At 44.8% G+C, this 20,926-nt stretch overlaps 1 protein-coding gene across 4 annotated transcripts in view; it reads right to left on the bottom strand.

Annotated features, from left to right (window-relative positions):
• The window catches only part of LOC121442259 (serine/threonine-protein phosphatase 2A 55 kDa regulatory subunit B beta isoform), a 409,241-nt gene that overhangs the window by 13,229 nt on the left and 375,086 nt on the right, over positions 1-20,926 (bottom strand). For all 4 annotated transcript variants that reach the window (XM_041643737.1, XM_041643738.1, XM_041643739.1 and 1 more), the window contains one exon: positions 1,400-1,569. In XM_041643737.1, the coding sequence (XP_041499671.1) occupies positions 1,400-1,569 (170 nt within the window). The remainder of the gene's footprint in view (positions 1-1,399; positions 1,570-20,926) is intronic.

Raw genomic sequence — 20,926 nt, forward strand, 5'->3', positions numbered from 1 at the left:
ATTGCAGCAACAGAAACCCTAAGACAGATTGTATAAGAACTTTAAAATCTGTTTATTTTCCTGTCTCTTCACTTGTCTCTGCTACAGTGTTTCCTCCCCAGTGCGACTAGAATGTTTGAAAATCACAGTGACAAAATGTTCTGGAGTTGGCAATGGCTCTACAATTCTGTGACTATACTAAAACCCAGGGAGCTATCTGTTCTGAAATGAGTGAATCCTGTGCTAGACGAATTGTATCTCAAGCAAAACATTATAAATCAAAGCTGTCTGCCTAGATTCCCCTTTCCCTGCCTCATTTCTTTTTTATCCAATTAGAGATAATATAAAAATAAAAGCAGCTATTTTTGCCCCTTGATTCATCTTCTCCTTGACCCTTGCCTGGCTTTTAAAATTCCTCCATTAGTGTTTCTGTCATCTTCTACCCAGGGCTTAGGGCAAGTCCTTGGTGTTTCATCCTTTCACATTCTATAAGGAAGCAGATGTCACTCTCTCCATCTTCCCTGTTGTTCCATCATGCTGCTCACATCAGCACCATCTCCTTTCCTGCAGGCTGCTTGTCATGCTATAAGGTGGAACCCATTGTTTTCAATGCTATTTCTTTGTACCCAGTCAGAGACAAGGAGAGTTCTCAGTACCAGATTTCATAAGACCAGGCCCCACTTTAGTCTTCAGGCTCAACTTTCTGCCCCCCTGTTCCAAATCAAGGCAAGTTTTCTCAATCTCAGTTCTCTTTACTCCAGGTCTTTGGCCATGGTCGGTTGGTCGGTCTGTCTGTTTGTCTGTCTGTCTCTCTCTCTTTTCTTTCCTTTCTATTTATTTATTTATTTATTTATTTATTTTCAAGACAGAGTTTCTCTGTGGCTTTGGTGCCTGTCCTGGAACTAGCTCTTGCAGACCAGGTTGGTCTCAAACTCACAGACATCTGCCCGCCTCTGCCTCCTGAGTGCTGGAATTAAAGTCATGCACCAACACCTCCCGGCTGCCAAGTATTTTTCTAAGCAAATGTCATTGCTAATCAACTCATGATAGTTTAGTCTTCACCTTCCTTACCCTGCAAGGTTTCCCTCCCTACCTTGGGTTCCCCTGGTCTCAGCACCATCTCTTGCTCAAATGCAGTGAGTTCCTTGTTTACCAGTCAGCTTCTTCACTAGAGAGCTTCATGAGAGCAAGGCCATGCTTGTCTTGCTCACTCTAGCTATGGTACCCATTCCACATAACATTTTCAGAATATATCTGTTACTAGTCCAAGTCCACATGCATCCTTATCTTAAATCCTATGGCACTTGCAGCCTGTAGTATTTTATGTAACACATCACTCTGAACAGCCTTTCTCTCTCTGCACAGTAAACATCAGCAGGCAGAGGCTGACGTAGAAGCCCACCAAGGGTGGATTCTGTACCTGGTAAGTCTCGATGGGGCGATTTTCCATATTGAGATCCCAGACTTTCACGGTCAGATAGTCTCTGGTCATGATATACCTCCCACTGTGGCTGAACTTCACATCCGAAATGGAAGAGATAATTTCAGAGAAAAACGATCTGTTGCTTGGATCTTCTGGCTCTTCAAAAACTGTAGAAATAAAACAAAAGCAAAACATGATGAATACAACACAGGCTTGTGATCAGATTCTAAAGTTTGGGCCAGACAGAGCGCTAACAGTGAAATCAGAGTTTCTATGGAGGGCGGGTGTCTATAGAATATAAAGAAGTTGCCAACATGGTTAGCTCCCTGGAAACAGAAAAAGAAAAACAAAACAAAACAAACAAACAACTGGTGAACTGAAAGATTATCGTATTTTCAAGGGACTGGTGTGGGCCCTGTCTCACACTCTCCTCGCTGGGACACTGCCTGTCTGAAAACCCAAGATCTGGACCATGTTTTCCCCCCATGGATGTCATGTGCATGCTCATATGTGGAGACATCTTAGAATTCTCTTTTTAAATTTTCCTTTCATCTCTCCTCTTTTCTTCCCTGTCTCTTCTCTATTTCTTTTTTTCATGGTGTTAGTGATCAAACCCAAAGTCTTAGGTATGCTAGGCAAGGACCACTTAGCTATACCCCAAGACCATGGAGTCATTTCACATGCTTAAACATTTTTCAGTTTTTTCTAAAACATGTAATCTATATTACTCTAAACTATAACGCAAAAGTTAGTGGTTTTATATATAATGATGTATTTATGAATCATACCACAATCTAAATTCAGATGTTTCTACCAATTCCCTCTCAAAAAAAATCCCCTTTATTTCCCATTCCTATAATTCTAGGTAAATATTAATCCACTTTCTGGGTACTTTATGGTAGTAATTTCACATCTTATGCAACCACAGATCATAGGGCATTTGTGCCAGACTTAACATAGCATACTATTTTCAAGGTTCATTATGTTGTAGCATGTTCTTTCCTTGGCTAAATCCGTGCATGGAATTGCAGGATTCTGTTGACCCACTGAGAAGCTGATAAACATTCGAGCTGTTCCCATTGATACAATGGCACTGTGAATCTTCACATACAGTTTTTTTGTACAAGGTCGATGCGTGTTTTCATTTTTTTCTTGGATTGCGATGTAGAAAAGCTCCAGACTGTCTTAGGTCTAAGGTCAGGTTGCCCTTTGTTTGGATGACATAAGTGCCTCTGGTGTCCTTCTATGTAAATCTAAAACTTGGAGTTTTAGATTCTCAGGATCTTTCTTGCTGGCGATTCTGTTTCTAGCCTATGATTTTTCCTCTCTTTTTCTTTGTTATTGTCACATGGATACAAACATATAATTAAATAAATGCAACCTCCTTGAGTCCATTCAGTGTCATTGCTGGAATAGGCCATCTCTGGACCATTACTTCACAACCATCTCTTTGGTTTAAAAGTCTCATTTCAATGCCACCACCACGTCGGCTTTGATGATCTTGACAGATGAGAGGAGGTGAAGGTTTGCTTGTGATGAGGAAGGAGCAGACTCAGACTCACGCATGGGTTTTACATTGCTCACTTCTGCCGACTTCCCTTCCACGGAGAAGCACAGCTGGCAGGCTCTTCCGTTTGGAGACAAGGTCGACTATTTCCCATAATGGGGACACAACTGGCAATTTCCATAGGGAGTGAGGCAGATGGCCACTTTGCTTTGGAGATCTGCAGGCAACAGTTCTGCCTCTAGAGAGAAAAGGCTTACCGACTGAGATACAGCCAGCCATTTTTACTACACAGAAAGTTCAATAGTTTTTCTCAACGAGAGAATTGGCCCACAGTTTTCCCCCAGAGGGTAAGAACTCCCTAGGGCTGTCAGCATCAGCCTTTGTCCAGCTGAGAACAGTGAGAGAAATGGTTTAAGATTTAGTTGGTGCCTACTGTACTTAATATGCTTAGTGTCCTCATTTCCAGACATGGGCTAGAGATTGGGAACTGAGACCATATTTACCATTGGAGGATTCAGAGGTGGGAAACAGTGATATGTTTTTTATACACCCTTTATGATTCCACAAATTATTGTTCCTCAGTGAACACTGCAGCCCCATGGTGCCTTGCACAGCCTGGCGGAGAATAAGTGTATTGTGGAATAATCTCATTGTATTCCGTGAAGCTGTGTCTTTGCCAAAGTGCCTACTGATTGGTTTAATGAAGAGCTAACTGGCCAATAGCTAGGCAGGAAAAGGTTAGGCAGGACTTCTGGGCAGAAAGAGAAGAGGAGGAACTGAGTCTAAGCACTGAGAAGATGCAAGGGGATATGCAGAGGAAGCAGGACATGCAGGAGGAGAGGTAAAAGCCACGAGCCTTGTGGTAACACACAGATTAATAGAAATGGGTTAAGTTATAGTTATAAGAGCTAGTTAGAAACAAGCCTAGCCTAAAGCCGAGTTTTCATAATTAATAAGAAGTCTCTGTGTCCTTATTAGGAACTAGTGGTCAATAAGTTTACTACATAAGTGAATGCAGAAGACATCATATCTGCTCTTAACTTTTACATTTTTTTTTTCTGAGACAGGGTTTCTCTGTGTTGCTTTGGAGCATGTCCTGGAACTAGCTTTTGTAGAGCAGGCTGGCCTCGAACTCACAGAGATCCGCCTGCCTCTGGCTCCCGAGTGCTGGGATTAAAGGCGTGCACCACTACCACCTGACTTTTACATATGACTCTTAAAAAAAGATTCCTTATGTGTACTTTCTTCACAGATGTCTGAAAATAAGCATTCAAAGCCAACACTACACATGAGCCCCAAACTTATTTTGGGGGACTGGGGAAAGCTTAGTGACTAAAGTACATGCTGCACAAGAATGAGGACCCCTAGACCTGGATCCCCAACAACCATGTAAAAATCTGGAGGTGCAGTGCCCATATGAAACACTAGCCCTTGTTATGGGAGAGGCGTTTGGAAGATCCTGGGGTCTTGGGGCCTTGCTGGCAAGGTAGCTTAGCTGAAATGGTGAGCTTCAGATTTAGTGAGAAAACCTGTCTAAAACAATAAGAGAGAGGGAGAGAGGGGAGAGAGAGAAAGAGAGAGAGAGAGATAGAGAGAGATAGAGGGCGGGGGGCAAGGTACACCTATAATCCGAGATAGGTTGCTGTGAGTCAGAAGAGGCCAGCCTAAACTACACAGAGAGATCCAAGGCAGCCAGAGCTTCATAGCAACACTCCCTTTCAGAAATCAAGAAAGGGCTGGAAAAATGGCTCAGTGGGTGATGGCCCTTGCCACCAAACCTGAGGATCTGAGTTCAAACCTAGGAACACACATGGTGAATGGGAGAACTCATTCCTGTAAGTGGCCCTCTGACCCCAACATGTGTCCAGAGCACACATCTCATGTCTTCAATAACAAAAACCAAAGCAGCAAAAATAAAACCCTATTGATTCAGCTAGAAGACTCGAAAATACACAGCAGCTTTACACAGAGAGAAACGATGAGACAAGGGGAACTGGAAGCAATCAAGAAACATTTAATGTTAGAAAACACTTCGGGCTCTGCAGGCTTCTGTCGTAATAATTCAACTCTGCCCCAAGAGTGCAAAAGTAGCGTATGTAAGAAGGGAAGAAATGAACACTAGGACCAGCTCAGGGACACCAAGCGTTCTGTGTCATACCAGGCTACACTACCACCACGCACAGCACATGACCCTAAGTCGACAAGTACTGGGGACCCACGTGGCATCCAGAGAACAGAGGGTACAGAGTTAGCAGCTGGGTTGGATGAGTGAGCAGGAAGAGCCAGGTTCACTTGCTCTTTGTTTGTTTCCCATCTGCCTTTGCTCTCTTCTTTCTTGCACTTGAGATTCAACCTTCAGGGCCTTCATGAACCATCCAAGTGCCTGTGCTGTCTCCTTCTCAACTTACTGGCAAACTTGGCTCAACTTCAAACTTGTATAGATTGTGTGTGTGTGTGTGTGTGTGGCACGGGTGTGCTCTTGTGGGTGGAGGACAGAGGTCAATGTCAGGTCTCTTTATCACTCACCACCTTATATATTGAGACAGGGTCTCTCACAGAACCTAGTGCTTACTTATTTGGATACTGGCTCACAGACTGTCCAAAAAGCTCCAGGGATCCCCAGGGCTGGGATTACGGGTGTATGTCATTGTGATCAGCTTTTTGTGGGGTGCTAGAGATCAGAGTCAGGTCCTCATGTCTGTGCCTCAGTCACCTTCCCACCCCTCATATTGTTTATAGAAGTTTGTACGTGTTTTAGATCCACAAGGAGATTAGGAAGGTTCCAGTTCAGAGAACAGGCTTTGTGGAAAGTAAGTATTGGGGACAGCAACAGCACCCGTCATCTGCCCAGCACAGTATGGAGGTAGACTCAGCTCTGCTTCATAGCTGAGGAAACAGGATGGAGAGACTGGGCCCCACAGGACCCCATGGTCCCTGACTGCACACATTATAAGGGTTCACTAGCTCCGAGGGTGGAACCTCCTTGTGCAGGGGCCTCAGCTGGAATCTATGATCTAAAGAGAAGGGGAACGAGACCCTGTGCTCGGCTTAGCAAGGGCCTGTCAATCTAAAGCCGGCATTTGGGCTAGCATCCGCAGAGAAGTTCATTAACTGTGGGCCTGTTTGTAGTCCTTTCGTGAAGAATAGTCGTTTATTAGCTAAGCAGGTCTGGTCCCTTTTGCGAACTGCCATCCTGGAAGGATATTGATTGAGGGGGCTCTTTGAGCACATTCTCTCCAGCAGGCAGCAACCATAGGAGGCGGCTCCAGTCCAGACAAGATGATGAGTTGGCAGTGGGGGTCTCGACAGGAGCCTAATGAAGAAATCTGCTAACAGGCAGGCCTGGCTTTACAAGGGCTTGCATTGGTCTTTTACCCCCATTATACTCCTCTCCCTGCAAGGCGAGTGAGGGCCAGAGGCCCACGGGGGTCTTATCCTTGTCTCTGTATAACGGTACTTTTCTAAAGCCAGGGGTGCCGGGGCGCCAGGATCATGATTGCAGTGTCCTCAAGTCCTTGGAATCCTGCCACACAGCACAGGTTAGAGACTCGGGCTTCTCTGCACCACCCCCTTTCCCCACAGAAAGAGCTCTCTTTGCTCCCTCCTTTCCTGTCTCTGATAATTTGTTCCCAACAGGAAGCTTCTTGCAGCTGTTCCACAAGCAGCCCCAGCCCCCTAGGGAGTCTCTGCCCAGGTGGAGGAGATGGCGAGTGAGTGGCCCGTTATTAGGGGTGATCGCTGGGAAGCCGGTTGTCATGGCACCGTGGAGGCTAGGGCTGCACTCTCAAGCTGTCCCTGGTTCCCAGGATTTATACATAATCATTGCTAGGAGAGGCAGACACACGGAGGGGGAAGAGAAGAGCCGTGTCCTGCTGACAGCAATCTCTTTGTAGACCAAGGTGAGTAGTTCATGCTGAGCGGGGTGGTCCATCTCTTCAGGGAACAAGCGCTGCCAGGACCCTGTGTGGGCTGGTCACAGCCTCACTGTCTTCTCATGGCTCCTCGGGATGCTCGTGTATTCCCAGAGATGAATGTCTACAGAAATACATTGTTACGAATCCACTAACAGATCAGGGTGTGGTGTCCAAAGAGTGCCCAGGTGGAGCAGTGACATTGTTACTGGTGAAAAACTCTAGTGCTGTGTTGGAGGAGGCAGGGCGACTGTTCTGTGTCCTGGTCATGTGCTAAACTCTTATGGAGGTGAAATAAGGAGGCTCAGAGTTGCCTACCACTGGTCGTTGAATTGAGGGTTGACTCTACAGTCCACTACTACCTCCTCTATGGTCTTGCTTCTCCTCTGCTGATGATACTGAGAACACACACTTTAAGGCACTCCATATGTGTGTGTGGACTTGTTCCAGAAACATGAACTTGAGCTAATCCAAGTCTTAAACCTTGGGTAAACAGCCAAGCACAATGGTTCATTATCTCTGTGTACTCACTAGGCACAGCTAATGAGTGGAGCCATCTCTTTGTGGATTATCATAATGCACCAGGTGTAAATGTGGAGAATAGTCACCAAATTCAGTAAGCACCCACTACCCTTCTCCCACAGCTCCAGGCACACTGTCATCATAGGTTCTTCCTTCCTTTCCCATTTGTCACTTTTGCTGTTGCTGTGACCAAACGCTTAACCGCTGTGGGGAGGGAGGATTTATTTTAACCACTCCTCAGATAGATAAGCATGTTCAAAAGCACTTTCCCAGACGAATCCAGAGGTGTGTTTCTAGGTCCCGTTGTATTGACAATGAAGATCATCCTACATTCCTTCCCATCAGTGTTCTTTAACACAGGGAAGACACAATCTATAGCTGTCGCTGGAATTAAAGGCTTTATCCTTCAGTCGGCACTGCTGTTCATATGCTCTCTTCAGTGCACGAGGCAAGTCCTCAGCAAGACCCATGGAAACGAATCCATGTTGTGTTGAGCTGGGCCTGATGCTATATGCTTGTAATTCCGGTACTTGAGAAGCAGAGGCAGGAGGATCAGGAATTAAGGCCAGCGTTGGTTACACAACAAGTTTGAGACTAACCTGGACTCCAAGAGACCTTGTTTCAAAAATTGGAACTAAGCAAGCAAACAATAAAACTCATAATGTGTTGATTTTTCAAAAGCCAGACTCTTGTACAAACGCTTATGCTCTCTCTAGTTTTCTTAGGTACCTGTCTTATGCGGCTATATCTCAGGCCCAGTGAGGCAGAGATGGGTTATTTATCATATCACTGTCATTATCATCAGTGTTCACTCATGGGTTTCAGACACTGGGTTGAATTCAGCTTTCAGCTTCTTGTTTTTCTGAGCTTGCTTTTGTGAGCCCCAGTTTTCCCACCTTTATCTCTGACTTCATGGACTTTTGTGAACGACCACCAAATGCTAATAAATGGTGATTGTTTGTTAGGTGCCAGACATCGCCTCTTTGAATCCTCATGACGGTCATGTAACTCAGGCCCTAATGCTGACCCCATTTTAAACAGGTAGACAGATACTCAGGCTTGGAGAAGTTCAGTAGAAGCAGCCCAGGTTACATACTTGGGTTGGTTTTAGCCCAGAACCAACACTAATGACCACTATGATGTACATATATATTTTCTTCATTCTCATTAAAGCCAGCCTTCCAAGCCACAGGACTCTGACAAACATCGATAGCTGGCCTTTGAGATTTACTGTTATAAACCTCAACAGAATACAAGAAAGCCACCTGCTAGCAAATAGTTGTTCAGTGGATTTAAAATTTAAAATTCTCTAAAAAACAAAAGCCTTCTTAGCACCAGGCATTGCCCAGTTGGGTTTTCTCTCTATTCTAGCCTTTCCCCCTCCCTTTGTCCCTTGATACCCTTTCTGGCCTAGAAACCATTACTTTCTTCTGTGAACAATGGTGTCAAGATCTGGTTAGGACACAAAAGTCAATGAAGAATATATATATATATATATATATATATATATATATATATATATGTTGACCCATCATCTCTCTGGGGTATTAGGCAGGTATGGAACACCCTGAAAACATCATTAAAGATCAACATTAATAATGGTAAGTGTTTAACAAACAAGCATTCATTTTGATGTTGATTTTTCTATAAAGAAGTAAAAATGTTGAGGAAGGGTAGCTAGCTGCTAGACCCTCCTCTGGTGTCCTGGTTGCTTTGAGCAAAAGACTGCCAACCAATCACATAGATGAATGCTTTTTTTTTTTTTTTTTTTTTTTTTCCGAGACAGGGTTTCTCCGTAGCTTTTGGTTCCTGTCCTGGAACTAGCTCTTGTAGACCAGGCTGGCCTCGAACTCACAGAGATCCGCCTGCCTCTGCCTCCCAAGTGCTGGGATTAAAGGCGTGCGCCACCACCGCCCGGCTTAGATGAATGCTTTTTATGCCAGTATCATTTATTTTGGAATGCCTTGAGGCATTCAAACAATAATAATATTCAACAATAAGAGCTGCTTGCTCCAGCTCCTGAAGGAGCATCCCCGCCTTGCACTGTTTCATATGGTCTGTGGTAAACTTGCTGCTTCCATAAGCCTTGGCAAACTGTAGCGGATCTTGCAACTATTTCTATGGGGGTCAGAGGGAAAACTCTTCCCCTGTTCACCTAGCCGGTGGACTGCTGTGCTTGGTATACAAGGACAAGGCTGTGATTGGTGCAAACACAAACATTCATTTGGATGAAAGGTTTGTTTTGATTGGTACAAACTTTCTGTCTATTGAAGTGGAATTTTTAGACTATTTAATGAGCGAAACGGATGGGGGATAACATCCAGGACTGCTTATCGTCGTAATGTTTATTTTAAGTGGTCATCTCCTCCCTTCTCCCCTTCTTTTGTCTCTTTTCTTTTTCTCTCTCTCTCTTTTTTTTTTTTTTTCTGTACTGGGGAGTAAACATAGGTCTTGGTGCATGCCAGGAAAGTGATCTACCACTGAGAGATTGTCTCATTATCTGCAAGTGTTCTCCTTTCTTTCTCCCTTCCTTCTACTTCCTGTAGAACAGGCTGTACTGGAATTACAAAGAAAGAAGTGGTAGCTGGGCCATTAACAGCTGGTGGCCAATAGGCCAGCCAACAGAATCTTACTACGTGAGTGACTATATGACTATATATATGGCTATATAAAGGGTAGGAGAGCCATGGAGAGTACCAGAGCTGTAGAACAGACCATACGGCCTTGACTCCACTGAGGGGTCTTGACAAAGGCCAGGAGAGCTGCAGCACAACAATGGCTGACAGCAGCCACAGGGGCTGCAATGATAACAGTTGCAGGGCTAGAAGCAGCAGCGGGGTTATTAAGGGTCAAGATCCAAGAACAGCAACATTGGCTGCTGTCAGGGTGAAGGAATCTTGACTTCCAAGGCATGTACAAAAGTGCTGACATGTGTTACCATAGGACTAAAGGTCTAGGGACCTGTGGCCTGCATGAGAATTGTAACACCAAAGTGTGTCCCTGCTGCGTTTGCCTGCCTGTCATTGATGTCAAACTCACAGGGATACGAAACCTTCAAGACCAGCAATGAAGAGCTTCTGCTTTCAGTACAACTTCCTATTAGAGCAGGAGGACCCCAGGCAGTAACAGTACCACCCTTTAAGTTATCTCTTTCTCTCTCTTTCTCCCTCCCTACCTATCCATCTATCTATATATGTCAAATAATAATTTTGTATAAGACTCTATTATAGAGCTATGAGAGAACTTGGGGGTACAGATGTTTGCCACAGAACTTGAGTTCCTGGAACATAAAATGTGGGAGGGGAAAACCCACTTCCAAAAGTTGACGCTGACCTCCTATTATGTGACACTAATGCATGTGTATGCACACATGCATGGATGCACACACACATGCAGAATAAATTAAAATGTGAAATCATTAAGGTCTATTACATAGGTTATTAAAAATTTCAAGAAAGCTTATAGGAAAAAAGTTTAAAATTGAGATATTTCTGAGTTTGGGCTTGTTTGATTTTCCTAGGAACTGAGAAATCTTGTATACAGTGCCCTTTGCTTAAGAATCAGCACTACTGGGCCGGGTGGTGGTGGTGCACGCCTTTAATACCAGCACTTGGGAGGCAGAGGCAGGCGGATCTCTGTGAGTTTGAGTCCAGCCTGGTTTACAAGAGCTAGTTCCAGGACAGGCTCCAAAGCCACAGAGAAACCCTGTCTCAAAAAACCAACCCCCCCCCCCAAAAAAAAACCCACAAAAACTTACAAAAAACAAAAAAACCCTAAAATAATCAGCACTATTCTAATAACATATTTTTACACCCATAGATCAATGGATCACTGACCCTCAGCAGAGAAGCTTTTCGTAGTAGATGCCCCACAAATGGACTCTGCAGAAAAGGAGCCCTCTGAGTGCTCAGCCTCGAATGGGATGTTTTCCTCCAAGCCCTCCCCTTAGGACTTAGGAATCTCTATGCAGAAGAGGGGGAGGAGAGACTCTCAGGCTAGAGGGACTGGTATTTTGCAGAATCTACAAAGCAGATGCACTTATGAACCCATAGAGACTGTGATCATATACACAAGACCTGCAGAAGCTCAAGCTAGACAAAGTCCCATTACAGAGGGGGGAAAGCAGTGTGACGACCCAACCATAGTTGAGAAGCTATTTACAAGGGATACGTGCCTGGAGAAAGGCAAACCAGTTTTCTCCAATGGCGTAACACTGGGTATCAACCACACTCCAGGGCAGGCTGCATGATCATGAGCAGCTGGCCAACACAAATTGTACTGCATAGTTTTTAGTGGCTTTTTAAAAAACCTTCTTTATTTTTCCTTCCTTCCTTCCTTCCTTCCTTCCTTCCTTCCTCCCTCCCTCCCTCCCTCCTTCTTTACCTCCTTCCCTCCCTGCATTCCTTCTTTCCTCCCTTCTTTCCTTCTTTCTTTTTTTTTTTAAATCAAAAGAAATAATGTAAAATTGAGTGGTCATGAGGTCAGGGTGGGGGTCTCAGTGGAGAAGGGGGATGGGAAAGAATACAATAAAGCATGTATGAAATTCTTGAATAAAAAAAATCATCATTATTATGTTATGAAACACATGCCATTTTATCTCACATTTGATCTCACATCATTCATTCATACACCCAACCAGCATTAGTGTCTGTGTTATGCTAGGTTCTGTCTCGGGTCCTCTACCATGAAGGACTTCCTGAGGACAACAAGTATGCATTTGACTAACACCAGTTCATAATTCTGTGGTCCGACAGTGACAGGAACATGGGAGGTTCTTAACAGAGACCGGCAGTGTTTGGGAACACCTGGGATCATTTGGGGATAAAGGCATGCACCATCACTTTTTAGTCCAGTTATTTCCCACTATATTCAGAGTAACCCTGTGTGTGTGTGTGTGTGTGTGTGTGTGTGTGTGTGTGATGCTGGGGATGGGTTTCAGGGTGAGGCAAGCACTCCACTATACAGGCCACATGTGCAGTCATTCAGCTTGTACAGTTTGCAGTTAGCATCTGCTGTCCTTGACACTGGGAATCCAAATTTCACGTTCAGCTTAAAATGAACTTTATGTTCAAAACACTTCATAGTTTCCTGTTCTGCACTAGCATAAGCCTTCTATCCTGCCACGTACAGCCCAATATTGTGTTAATATTTGCTTTGATTTCCATGTTTTCTCCCCTAAGCTTAATGATCCCATTTCTCCCCCTCTCACATGTAACTTTTCAATTGACAACTTTGTCTCAATGCAGGGATTTTCAAAAGCCATTACAATTTCAGGATATACTGGCTGACCCTAGGGTTAAGAATGCCCACACAGAAGTTAATTCCTACTGAAACGCTTATACTGAGGTTAAAGATAGAAAAGAGAGTATCATTATGAGCTTTATGGGGTGAGCACTGGCTGCCCGCTGCTGCCTCTGGTCTGTGGTTGGGGATGATGGGAAGCAAGCAATTCAACAGAGAAAGGATTTGCAAGATAGCCAGAAAGCTGTTTGAGTGGATGGCGGCACTCACGATTCAGTCACTGATGCCACCTGCTAAGCTGTCAAAATAGAATTATGTGAACCACACGGGGGCTCGAATTAGCCGATATATTTAACACAGGTCAATTACACACATAAGAGATCCCCGCTTCGCTTCTTCCCCTTTCAGTACACACAAGTACTAAGGGTGAAGACATACATCATTTAAAGTAAGAAATAAACCGGATCCCTGTTAATGCTCTGAGTAGCCTTCCCTGGATTTGAATTCCTCAGCTACCAGAGCAAACACACACACACACACACACACACACACACACACACACACTAACCCAAACCAAACTAAGATAAGACAAAGACATCCAGCCAGGCACATCCATGCCTGTAACCCTAGCGCTTGGGAGATCAAGGCAGGACTGTCTGGGCTAAACAAAGGCTATGACCTTTAGGAGTTTTCAAAAGATAGACTATGGATCTTTTCCTTTGTTTAGAATGTTGGTTACAAGTTGTTATGGATAATGGTCAGGAGAGAAGCTAAACAAAGGCTAATAGATTCAGAGTTCTTGTTCTTTAAAAAAAGGGGAGGTGCCGTGGGACAATGGTCTGTACCCTGTCAATTGTATTTTAATAAAACATATGCTTTGAGGAGTGAAAAAAAAAGATTGGTTAGGAAAAAAGCTGAGGCAGGGCTTCCAATGTTTCCTAGCAAAATGTGTCAATGCAAATATTTTATGAGTTTTTTTTTTTTCAAATCTCAGCGCTCACAGAATTTATGAACCCCCTCCAGTTTCTCTCCTCTCTAATCTTTGCAAACCTACCAGTGAGCCCCTTCATTTAGACCAGTGCTCAGACTGGAGCACTGGGGAACATTTTTTGTTTGTTCGTGTGTGTGTGTGTGTGTGTGTGTGCACTTTCTCGCGTATGAGCCAAGGATCAACCTTGAGCCACGTTTCTCAGGAACCATCCATCTCATATTTTTGAGTCAGAATCCCTCATTGGCTGTAACTTGCCACTTAGGGCAGTCTTGCTGGCTGGTGACCCACCAGGATTACGAGTATGCACAATCATGTCTGGCCCTTTTGCATGGGTTCTGGAGACTGAACTCAGGTCTCCATGCTTTCACACTTGCAAACCCTTTCCTGCCTGAGCCATCTCCTTAGTCTCTTTAGCCTTGGCTTTCTTTCTGCTTACAAACAGACCTACTAGTTCATACTCCAGGCTGCTCCAAACTGTCCGGTTTGACATCTCAAGAACTTTCTTGATCTTTTTGTAATAACTATTTTTTTCTGATGCTTCATTCTTAAATGGTCCCTGAAACCTTCCTAGATGTCCCTTCCCCTATTATAATAACAAAGTGAGTCTTTATCAGGGCCATCATGTTGCCCAATTTCCTGTTATCTGCACAGATAACCGTGAAGGGTATACTAGTTGTGCAAAGGGGAGTTTGAATATAGCTCCTTCCTCACGTGCTCTAAGTCACCAGCTCCCGGCCAGCTGTCCTTCTCAACACAATGGCCAGTCCTTCCCATCCCTGCCCACTTGCCAAGCATGTCCCTCCCAGTGCCTCTGCCTTGCTGCAGCTTCTGCTCCAGGGACTCTCTTCACCAAATCTGCCTGTCCGTGTGACTGGTGTTTGATTTTTTTCTCTGTGAGTAGATGTTGCATGGGCCACAGGCTCTATCTTTAGTGCTTGGCAACAGTAAATGGTTACCGGGTACACGAGTCACAGATGATCACAGCTTCACAGACGCCTCCCCATACTCAAAAGTTACCTTGCATTTTTCCAGCTTGAGAAAGCACATTGCAGCTTTTGAAATTATGACCTGTTTACCATCATTTTTCCTATGTTCAGTGTTTAGGAATCTATTTTAACCGTAATAAAAGTTAGACATGATAAAGGGGCCCTTTTCCTAGGTCTCTTTCTGCCCCTTCTGTTCTTCTCCCCTCTCCCCCTCTGCAGGAGATTGCAAACAGGGCCTCCCACTTGCTAAAAGCATATGCTATCAGTAACCTAAACCCCAGCTGCTAGAAATGCAGTCTTAAAGTTAGAAATGAACCAACCAGTCAGCTTCTTCTTTATGCGGGCCTTCCCCACTCTTCAAAGGGAAGCGCCAGATGCAAACCATCATATTGCATGATTACAGCCGTTTGCCTCTTTAGGGGATTTGTTCAGCCCTGTGCTATGTGCCGAGGGAGTCGTAAATAGAGTCTAGTCATAGGGGAGGTCTGACTTAGTGAGAAGAAGCAAAGCAGATTAGCGAATACATGGCATTTAGTGTTCAGAGAGGGCATTTCAACTGGCTCGGGAGTCCAGAAGGTCTTTTTGGTCAAATATGCTTTAGCTAGAACTTGAGGGATATGGTGGGAAGAAAGTTGGCTCCTAGGGTATCTATCCCCTAACCCCTGCAGTCCTTCTATGACAGCAAGTAAGACCAGAGAGGGTTATGGTTGCTAATTAGCTGATCTTAAAATGAGGTCGTTCCACTTCATCTGGGTGGCTCTCATAAAAAAACAAACAAACAAACAAACAAAAAAAAAACAACAAGTGTCCTTAAAAGAAAAGGACGGGGCAGAAAAGGAGGCAGTTCTCATTTCCCTGTTTCTGGATTCTCAAAGCCTGGGAAGGGAGGCAGTGTCTGAAAGCTGAAAAACTCAAGGAAGTCAATTCTTTCCAGAATGCCCAATGAGAAGACAGCCAAATTTTAGCCAGCAACAGCCGTGTTCCAGGTCTGGACTCCAGAATGTCAAGATGACAGCCATGAGAGGGTTAAAGCCATTGGGGTTTTGTTACAGCGGCTCGGAGAAGCACTGGGTTTCCTTGAACTCCACTACGAGAACTCGCTTGTGCCTATGACTAGTTTGTTGGTAATGGCCCATCACAGACAACAATGACAGGTAAACTGGCCCAGAGGTATTCTGAGGGCCAAAGCCACTTATGACCCCACAGGTGGCCCTCCCCATCTTACATGTCTTGGTGTGGAGTAGGTGAAAAAGGCTGTAGCCATGTGCAGGTGATGATTTCAACCTCTAGTGCTTTCTTATCCAAGACCTTGAACAGAGAAGAGGGCAGGACCTGGGACGGTGTCAACTGTTAATGAATGACACTCGCTTCCAAAATTAATAAGCTTTCTAGTCCTTAGGAAAATCCACTCCACTGCAGTCTTCAGAATGACTAATTGACAGAACTGGTAAATTAATCAAAAATGGAAATGAAGATGGAAGAAGGGGGATGGGATTCTATTTTTACCTGGATGTGGGGCTTGTCTGCTCTGTGGTTAACTGCTGTTAAGCTTGAATGGGGTAGGCGTGTGTGTGTGTGTGTGTGTGTGTGTGTGTGTGTGTACTCTGTCTCATGTATCAAGGCTGTTTGGCTTTCCTCCAGGTGTGGTGTGTGTCTCTGTGTGTTTGCAATCCTGTCATCAGGAAAAAAGCCATTCTAATAAAGGGCTTTGTTTCTCTAACCTAACCAAGCTCGCCCACAGTAAACAGTGTTAATTATGCCCAAGATCGATACTGAACCCCCTTTGGAGGCTTTAGGATGAATCGCAGCTGCGGTTATAGTTGATGCCTTTGGACACATTCCATTAGGGGCCTGGGGAAGGAGACACAGGTTTATTAGGGGATCTAGTGGCTTAGAGAATCTGGGCTTGGCAATTAAGTTTGTAGATGAGGGATGAGACTGGATTTCACATCCTGTGCAGAAGCTGAATTAACCCTGCAACCGGAAATATTTAGGCTAGGACACTGGGCTGATGTGTGTAGTATAAACTGCAGACCCATGAAATTATCTTTCTGGATACTGAAAAACAATCGTGCATTTTCCCATGCTAAATATGCAGAATAGTAGTGACTTCTCTGGGAAGTAGACAGACATGGGTTCAAATCTGGCTCTGGCCCTGGAATCGGGCAAGTTTCTTCATCTCTTATCTGTTAGCCAGGACATTAATCTTTATGAAAATTAAATAAGACATAGAAGACTCTGAAACAAATTGCTCATCCTTCCGCATGCCTTCCACCTTTGGAGGGAAATGAAATTGCTGTTTTGGGTTAAGCATCAAGCTAGGGTGTTTTATTAACGAGGCTATTCACTAAAACCTTTCAGTATTTAAGACCTGCGGTACTATCACCTTTACTTCCTCAACATAAAAAGGCCTGGTGGTCCCTAATCATAGTCTATTCCAGACATATTTACATGCACTCCAGGATTGAATGCTGAGTAGAAAGTCTGCCTTCATGGCATTGAAGGAAGGAATTCCTATGGCCTTGATTTGGGCTATAGTCTTGCCCTTGTAGAAGGGCCCACTGGGTGGAAAAGGACCACAGATCTCAGGCCTGCTAGTGGAGCCATTTAAGGGGACTGAGGCTTCCAGGTGCTTGGGCTCCTTCCTTGGGACTCTCCATGACTACTTGGTTCTGAGTACAAGTTAATCTCTCCCAACGGGGTGGGATGGCCGGAGGCAGGCAGAATGGAGGCAAGCCTGCCAGAGCCACTGGGAAGCAGAGGTTCAGTTGAAGGACTGACCCCATATTTGTGGGTGATGTGGCGTCACATGATTGAGTTCGCTCAACAGAAGCACACTACAACATGCCAGGCAGGATATTCCTCCTTAACTTAACAGTGAAACGCTGCCACAGGACTAAGTCTCACGTTCATTTTACCCAGTCTATCTTCATTGGCTTCACAGAAGCATTCGGCAACATTGGTCCTAGCACCTTTCTGAGCTTTGCTTATGCACCTTGGCTTCCTCCTACCCCCAGAAACTCATCTCCTACCTTCTCCACACCCCGTTGTTCAGTGCTGATTGACATCCACTGGCCTTGGTCCTGGGCCTCCACTCTTCTCTACCCATACTGTGTCCCTTTAGTAGAACCATTCTGTCCCACCTCATGAAACACCATAAGATGCTTATGACCCCTCAACTTCATCCTTGTAGTGTAACGTCTTCCTGAGCTTCTAGATCAATGCAACTAAGACCAACAGACTTCTCTAATTGGATGGCTCCTAGGCACCTATATCTATAGACAGTTAAAGAGGTAGTCTTAGTCTTTCTACAGCAAGCCACTTCCCTCTCTGGCCTCCTCACTTTGGTATCTTTCCACTGTACCATCAGCCAAAAACAACACATGACTTCACATTTCCCCCTTCCAGCTGCTTCCCCATTTCAAATCTCTTGTCAAGTCCTCATAGCCTGACATTCCGAGAGGACCACACCTATGTTCACTCCTTGGTGGTGGCTATCATTTCTTCTGAGACAATGGAAGGAGTCTCCCGATCAGTTTCCTTGCTCTTAGGCTGACTGCCCCATTTTCAAGAAGTCTTTTGAGGGCATAAACACATTCCAACGTAGCTGTGTTCTGAGCATGTGTGTGTGGTATTCATCTGAACGGGGGCATGTGCTTATCTATGCATGCATGTGAAGCCAGAGGTTAATGATGGATGTCTTCCTCAAATACTCTCCACTTATATATTGGGGCAGGATCTCTCAGAGAACCTGGAGTTCATGGAGTCAACCAGTCTAGCTGTCTAGCATGCTCCAGTTTCTCTGTCTCTGCCTTCTGAGGTTTGAGGTTACAGGCAGGGCGCCATGCTCACCAAACATGTACATGGTATTGGAGATCTGAGGTCCAGTTCTCATGCCTGGGTCACACAAACACTTTACCCAGGGAGCCAGCTCCACACCCCACCCAAGTCTTTCTTCATGCTAAAAACGAGCTATTATGTGCTTTTGTTGTTTCAACATAAAAGACATTGGGTACGATGTCAGTAGGTGATATAATCTTAGGGGACACTGCCATTGACCCAAATGACTTTATGCAGCACTAGACTGTGTTCATTTCCTGCTAATGGCTCCTTATCTCACTTGGAATGAAATCCATGGATTTTTTCCCAGGCTGCACGAACGGGGTGGGATGGACGGAGGCAGGGCCAGAATGGAGGCAAGCCTGCTAGAACCACAGGGGAGCAGAGGTTCAGTTGAAGGACCGACCCCATATTTGTGGGTGATGTGACATCACATGATTGAGTTTGCTCAACAAAGCACACTACAACATGCCAGGCAGGACACTCCTTTACTTAACAGTGAAACGCCCACTTTTTGGCCATTCCTTCTACACTCCTCTCTGCAGATTCAACCCCATCCTCTGGCCCTTTGTCTGCTCTTCAAACACAGATGCTCCTGAGCTAGGCCTATCTCTGGATCCTTCTAATACTTCTGCTGTAGTTCAGAGGCTCACACTACCCCATGGAGGTAGCTCTACCCCAGTTACTCTCTGACCCTGCATTATTTCCTATTGCTTGCACCACTGACTGAAAATGCATTGCATGTGTATATTTTGAATGTACTTGTTCCTTTGTCCCATGGGATGTCACCTACTGGATGGCAAAAGCCAGAAGATGTTTGATATGTCGTAGTTGAATCATTGGTTCCTGGTGCTCTGGTGAATTAGAGGAGACACATGGACTGAATTCAAAGCACACAGCCCAGAACGGCCAGTTCAGCTCTTGATCCATGGATCCTCTGTAGCAGGAAGCTGATGCTTTTCTCAGGTGGTCAGGGTGGAAAGAAAACACAGCCATGGGGCTCTCACATCCCCTACACAGTGTGAGCACACAGCATGGCTCTTATCAAGAGCAATGGGGAAATCGACATGGCCAGAACAATAAGAAGCCAGTGAACTGCACAGACCTGAATTAACCCACAGCTAACATTTGTTTTCTACTCTCTATAATTATATCACTTTCTCTTCTGATTGAGTAGTGATGCTGGGTACCTCACAGGGTGGGCACGAGGATGGAATGGGCTCACACTTGTGTATTTGGCTTGCTTCCTGGACATTGTGAAATGTCACAGAAATCAGCTGTGGTTATGGTTGATGATGTTATTATTTCTTCACTATCGCTACCTATCCTCCTGGTCTCCCTCTTAAAACAAGATGCACATGGTAGGGAAGAGAGGGGGAGGGAACAGAGAGGGAGAAAAGGAGAGAGAGAGAGAGAGAGAGAGAGAGAGAGAGAGAGAGAACATCTTCATCACGCACCATGCTATCTGTCAGACACTGTTCTGAGGTCATGGGTGTTACTGTATTTAACCCTCCAAGCATCTACAAGGCAAGTACAACCAACCACTAGTCCTTATTTTGCAGGTGAGGAAACTGAGGTAGGGAGAGGCAATCGGCTCAATTTTGCCATTGTGTCATAGGCTGATAGTGGTCACCTTGTCTTCACTGTACTCCTTACCTAGGCTCTGAGTTTACTCACTGCGGTCTGGAAGGAAAAAGAGCCAAACTGTCCTGGGCCATGTGTGGAGGGAACACCAGTCTGGACTCCATGCCACCTGGCAGACCTCCTGTGTCTCTGATGGACACTTTGGGGTATAGGGAGTGTGGTTTATTCCTGCAGCCCCCACAGTGGAGTTAGGGCACCCTGGGTGCTCCTCCTTTACTTCATGGACTCTCTCTAAATTATACAACTACAGCTCCAACCGAGGGTCAATCTAGAAAACAGGCCCACATTCCATGCCACCCAGCCTCCCTCCCTGCAGCTAGTCTCTCATGGTCTCTGCGCAGTCACGCTCACACTGCTACATTGTAGCTTTGCAGCCCTTTTATCTCAGGCAACTCTGCTGTTCTTGTCTTCAAGTGTGTCCACAGGATGCCAGAAAGTCAATTCTCTCCATGGTTTCAATGTATCCCAGTCCCAATTGTGGGTTTTCCTGACTCTTTTTTTCTTTTTAATTAGTATGCAAATTTATATTAATTTTAGATAAATGGTAAAATTATGTGTATAACAAAGACTTGTCTTAAAACAAAATTCTTAATGATTTTCTAGCAACATTTCTGCTTTTCTTCTTTTATGCTGTTAGTACAGTTTGACTTATGAAGGGCTAAGCTCAAATTCTACTTACTGCTACTTAAGGATGACTTTTGAGGAAAAAGGCTTCTTAGCTCAGAACCTCTGAAAACAAATTAAAATCCTCCTTAGAGGAAAACTGCTTCAGGACCATGGAAAGTTCCCATCCTGCATGCTTCCCAAAAGCCAGGACCAGGAAGCCTTTCAATACACAGTTCTTGTGGTCCTGATGCTGTGGTCCTCCATCTCTGCACTCCT

The sequence above is a fragment of the Microtus oregoni genome, unplaced genomic scaffold, assembly GCF_018167655.1.
Source record: "Microtus oregoni isolate MIOR12 unplaced genomic scaffold, Mior012 000088F_ref0000325, whole genome shotgun sequence".
NCBI lineage: Eukaryota > Metazoa > Chordata > Mammalia > Rodentia > Cricetidae > Microtus > Microtus oregoni.